Below are 5,960 nucleotides of genomic sequence, written 5' to 3'. Positions count from 1 at the left end.
CCGAACTGGGTTGACTAAGCCACAGTGAGCTGCTCTAATTTGAAAACAACCAATAAAATGCAAAGGGAATGTAGATTATTAGAAATGTAACCAGTGCCTATACATGAGAGAAGACTCTGGTGTGACATCTTTTCATTCTAGATTTCTAAGGAAAGATAGTCTAAACACTCTTCAGTGACCTGTTCCAGAACTGAGCGGGCTTTATGGACCACAGGGACAGTGCAGCCATCATACCTGCAGGCCCCGGATGTCCTGGATCACCTCTAAGTCCTTTCAATCCTGGCGCCCCTGAAAGACCTCTCTTTCCTGGGGGTCCTGGGTGGCCATAAGCAGGGTCTCCAGGGATTCCTTTCTGACCATGTTCTCCAGGTAAACCGGGGGAGCCTGGGGGTCCGACAGGAGAGGACCCCTTTTCACCTCCAAAACCTGGATCTCCCATGTCACCACGAAAACCTATTGAACAAAAAAAATGGTTTCAATTGTTAAATGTAGAAATATAGAACCAGTGTACGTGTAAGACTACTACTTCGATAAAAACATTTTTAAAAAATACAGAGGTACTTACTAAAATTAAGAGTAACGTAACAGATAATGTTTTTGCCACCTTTTGCAGGGAAATAAGTTGTAATTTTATATTTCCTAAAAGCCAGTGCTGTTTCCCTAATTGCTTGCCTTCTCTGGCAAAAAGTTTTTCTGGACTAAGCAATTTTTACAACATAACAGACCAATAATATAGCCTATCATTCATGCTTCAGGGGAAAGAAGCCCTGAAAATTTACAAAATCATCACAACAAAGAAGTTATCAAAACACAGCTAAGAGCTTATTGTATCAAGAAAATCCATTCCCCATTACCTAGGGATCTCTGGGCCATTTCCTTACCAAGATCATCTTGTTTTAGAGCTACGTGACATTCCTAACTGAAAAATACTTCACTTACCAGGTGGGCCAGGTATGTCTGATAGCCCTGGTTTGCCACGCCGACCTTTCTGCCCATCAAAACACCGCAGCCCAGGAGCGCCCTGAGGACCTGGGAATCCCTTCGGACCTAAAAAAATAACAACGAAACACAGATTCAACAAAATGCGAATCAGATGAGAACAAAATGCGGTGATTAAAAAGAATTCTGTGTTAAGTTTTTAAAGAGTATTTCCACCTTACGGAGGTAAAGATATGGCCTAGCCTGGTTTGCATTACCACCTTACAAGTCACGTGCTCCAAATAAATGCTTCATAGAGAGCGATTGTGATAAGGAACTTTCTCAGAAGCCATACTGTAAAGCAGTGGTCCTCAATCTTTGTGGCACCAGGGTCCTGTGCTCCTATGAGAATCTACTGCCTGATGATCTGAGGTGGAGCCGAGGCAGTGATGCTGGTGCTGGGGAGCGGCTGCAAATACAGACGAAGCTTCGTTTGCTCTCCTGCCGCTCACCTCCTGCTCTGTGACCCAGTTCCTAACAGGCCACAGACCAGTACCAGTCCGCAGCCTGGGGGTTGGGGACTCCTGCTGTAAAGGATGCTTCCTGAAAGCCTTTGGATGTATGATTGGGTACCTTCCCATCCTAGGTCTCAAACACAAATATGTGAGTATAGTCTGTCCTTGCTGGAGGACAGAGGTGGTGACCAGTATGTGGCCTGATGAGAAACAGCCAGAGTAAAGGCTGAAACCTACTTCCTTGCATCTTATTCCACTTGCCCTTAAATAAAGTGTAGGCAGAAATCACCTATAAAAGGAATTGAAGGATTTGTATTTTAACCTGTGATTTCCTACTAGGAGATATCTCAGCTAAAAAAAAAAAAATTTACAAATCCTGGACTTCAAAGGACGTACAACTTAAAGTTTGAGTATTCACTTCTCTTGAGGTGAAAGCTACTGAAACTAATCAGAAACTTTGTTTAACCATCCACGACAAGATACCAGTAAATGTGAAAAAGAACATTCAATGAGCCAACCAGCAATGCTTCATTCCACTGATGTAAAACTGCATTTTCACACCCTGCCCCTCGCCCTGTGGTGGATGGAGAGTAGTTCCCACACTTTGATCTGGGGTTTTGTCATGTGACTTGCTTTGGCTAATGGGATATTAATAACCATGAACCAGTGAGAGGTGGGAACTGTGCCCATGAACCTGAGCTGTCCTCATGCAGTTCTGCAATCACATAAGAGCACATGCTGGCCTCAAAATGAGATGTGTGTTGTAGACATGGACTGGAGCCAGGGACTAAGCCAACACTGACCACTGTAGGTCAGCTGAACTCCAACTAACCTATAGACCAATAATAGAGAAAATAAATATTTGTCATAACCCACTAAGATTTTGAGGTTGTTACACAACATTACTGTGATGAAAGCTAACGGTCGTAGAGGGCGATAGTCATTCATCATCCAAACTTTAAATACTTTTTGTACTTATGTGGGACAAGAAAGGTCACCTTTAGTAGAGATTGCTAGTACTCAACTGGTCAATTTAAGTGAACTCTGAATAAATAAAGAATTAGACAAAATCCTTCTATAGATTTGGGGCTGAATTTAACCATAAACAAGTGATTGAGTCAAATAAAGCAGTTTCATGAGATATAGATATGAGATCATTCTTCACATTGTTTCTGGTTAGATGTTTGGGTCTCTTAGAAAGCAGAATTGAGTAAAACTCATAACAGTAAGCAAATAATCATTTTTCACTCTCAAGGCATAAGACAAGAAAGGAGACATAATTTTAAAACTCTCAAAAGAGGGTAGACATTTTAACTGATATGTGATCAAGTCAAGGTAAATTTTGCTGTGAAGAGATATGAAAAACCCACCTGGAGTGTGTCCAATCCAGTAGACCAGAGACCCAATGTGAATTACTACAAATGCTGTTTCCCCATAGTCCCTCACAGGCTTATAATAATTTAGAAATACCTTAACTCTTAGCCTGTGGATTTGCATTTGGTTTATCTCTCTTGCCAGGTCTTTTACTCTGGGGGATGTTTAAGACAGTGACTTCTCATTGATCATACCTGGAGGTCCATCAAAACCTGGAGGGCCTGGCCTCCCAGGGTAGGTGACATTACAAGAAATCGTACCACCTGGAATAAAAAAAGAAAAAGTGGCATTCACATAATTGATAACGCAATGTGCCATAAATCACGACAATTCGATCAAGATGTTTTTCACAGATTATATGTGGAATTCAAAGGAAAACTCGAAAATATCACAGATCACTTGAACTACTATTATTCCAAATTTCTAGAAAATATGACCTAAAATTTGAATTTCAGCTGTCAGAGCAGTTAAAAACATAAGGGGACTAGGAAAAATATTGGTTTCAAGAAGTATCCATTTTAATAACATAGAATAAATAATGGATTGATAGGTCCCTGGATGTTGAATACAATGGAATCGGAGCTTTGATAAACCATGAAATAGCAGCAAGCATCCCAGCAGGTTTAGCCCCTAGTTTGGGTGTGGGGGAATTGGGTAAATGGAGAGACTGAGCAAGATATTAACAGCTATCATTTACTGAGGGCCTGCTGTGGGTCAAGCACTTCAATGATATTGTCTCCTACTTTTCTAATGACTCTATAATGTGGTTATTGCCATTCCTCATTTTAGTTATTGAAGAAAATCAGACTCCAAGATTGTGCCTCTGAGTTTCCTTCTCTTTTAAAATAGAATGTTACTCTTTTATAGTAGAAACAATACCTCATAATGTACTATTTCATATGCTCTCAAATCAAAAACATATGAGATGAATAAAAATAATGCTAGATTTTGATGGGTCCCAGGCCACGATTTTAAATCTTATTGAATTCCAAGATATTTGCCTTTCTATGTTGTCAAAGTGAGAACCAAATATATTATTTTCTTCTGAAATTTCATAAATAACGATGTAGCTCAAGGTATACAGACATAGTAGAAAAGAAAAAATTTAAATAAATTTTTTTTCAACCTTTTAAAAGTTTTCAACTATAACACTGCAGATCACTTTATAGTTTGAAATTCACAAAACTGTCAAATATATTTAAAACCTCTTCTTTTTTCTCCCTAGAATGCTTACAAGTGGATTTTCAGGGACAATGATGTACTTTTTAAATAAAATATTAGTATCTTTTAGTTATAATATGCTGCATTATCTCAAAATATTATAAAAACTGTTATTTTGAATACATATATATGTAATTTTAATACGGTAAGATTATATCATTGTTACTCAGAAATGAAAGACAGGCAATTTCGGTACGTCAAACAAATAAATCAACAAAGTCAAAGATATCTTAGCATTTTAAGGATTTGTTTTAAATACTGATCGTGCTGCAATGCTTTTATTTGTTTGACAACATTCAAGGTTCGGACAGCAGCTCGATGGGATCTTATTTAGCGGTTCTGCCACAGCTATAATATCTTGGCCCAGAAGAGAGCCTCACTTAAGCCTCCACGACGTCACTTGACATTCTGTCACACAGAACGTTGAAAATTACCTTTCTGACCCTTCATGCCATCCGGGCCCCGCTCGCCTGGTCGGCCTGGATCTCCTGGTTGGCCCCTTTCTCCTGGGGGACCAGGAAACCCCAGTCCTGGGGGCCCCCTAGGTCCTTCTCTGCCAGGGGGACCTGGCGGTCCAGGAAATCCTTGGTCACCTGGGATTGCGTCTTCATGATCCCCCTGGGAACGTTCACATTGTCAGTCAATTACTGATCTTAGAAAATCCATGAACGCAAAGCGGTCATGGTCATAGGCTGATAAAATATATGCAGAAAGCTCATAATGCCAGGAGACAGTGACTTAATAGCAAATGTAAGTTAAAATAATTAACTCGGAATCTTCTTAATATTTTCCATACATATTTACATATAAGTGTGCTTGGGTGTGTGTGTGTGTTATGCCTCAAATACAGAAAGCTATGCGGTTATGATATCTTAAAAAAAAATAAGAAATTTTATGTAGAACTTTTTTTGATATTAAATATAATAAAATATTTGAATACATAAATTAATGGACATAGTGGGCTTGCAAATTGAATAAGTTCTTATGCATTCGAAACTGGTTTCCTGCATTCTTACGAGAAGATCCAGGAAGCGACTCCATCGCCCTCCACATCTATGAACAAGGGGCCGACAAATCCTTTCTCCTTCTGCATAAGAATTTGAACTTTAGTTAACCTTTGAGTTCTGTTTCTCTGGAGACATTATAAAAATTCCATGTCAACTACATCGCTAGGCAGCATTCCTTATGGTAAAATCAAACCCAGTTTGCGAAACTTGTATCTGGTCTGGAAGAACTATAAACACCTGTGCAGAACCCTTGTTGACACTTCCTTGAATGGTGGCTACTGGAACTGCCGAGCTCCTTGTCCGATTCCCACAAGCTATCCTGTGGAGATGACAGCTCTTGTGGGGAATGAGGCTTTCAAGTCAGGGTTGCTCACACATCTGCCAGAGGTGGATCTCATGTCCTTCACCTCAACTGAATGAGCAGATCATGAGGAATGGCTGATGCTGCCCTACTGGCAAGTGGAGGGTCCCCTGTCTTCTATCTTTCTGAATAGCCTGATCCCAAATGTGATATATAATAGTCTGTGAGTCCACATTATTTCAACGAATCTAGCAAGACATCCCACAATGGGGGTGTTATAAAAATTCCTCTCCCAATTTGATCTGTAAATATACTTTGTTTTTTCACAATTAGCTTAGTACATAATGACAATTGCCACTCAGTGACATTGGTTTCTAAGTAGTTTCTCAAGTGGAAGAATGAGTTAAACAAAGATTACCAAGTCTAGAGCAGAGAAGATTATTCACGATCTTGATAATAGCTGAAAGGCCAGAAAGCTATAAACACCATCTAACCTGATTTCCAAGCCTCTGTTTCTTATTCACACTATTCCGTCTGACTGAGTTCCTAAAAAAATCAGAACATGGTTCTTCCCTCTTACGACACTCTCAATGACAGACAGCACAGTCTGGTGGGAACCACGTG

General features: G+C 39.8%; 1 protein-coding gene across 1 annotated transcript in view; it reads right to left on the bottom strand.

Annotated features, from left to right (window-relative positions):
• Positions 1–5,960, bottom strand: part of COL4A4 (collagen type IV alpha 4 chain) — a 97,274-nt gene that overhangs the window by 40,574 nt on the left and 50,740 nt on the right. Inside the window, exons 24-27 of the mRNA XM_006906781.2 lie at positions 4,463–4,646; positions 3,002–3,070; positions 940–1,047; positions 235–453 (exon numbers count right to left, since the gene is read on the bottom strand). Of these exons, the coding sequence (XP_006906843.1) occupies positions 235–453; positions 940–1,047; positions 3,002–3,070; positions 4,463–4,646 (580 nt within the window). The remainder of the gene's footprint in view (positions 1–234; positions 454–939; positions 1,048–3,001; positions 3,071–4,462; positions 4,647–5,960) is intronic.

The sequence above is a fragment of the Pteropus alecto genome, unplaced genomic scaffold (genome assembly GCF_000325575.1).
Source record: "Pteropus alecto unplaced genomic scaffold, ASM32557v1 scaffold110, whole genome shotgun sequence".
NCBI classification, from domain to species: Eukaryota; Metazoa; Chordata; class Mammalia; order Chiroptera; family Pteropodidae; genus Pteropus; species Pteropus alecto.
The sequence above is the reverse complement of the archived record's forward strand: the minus strand, read 5'-3'. Positions and strand labels throughout refer to the sequence as shown.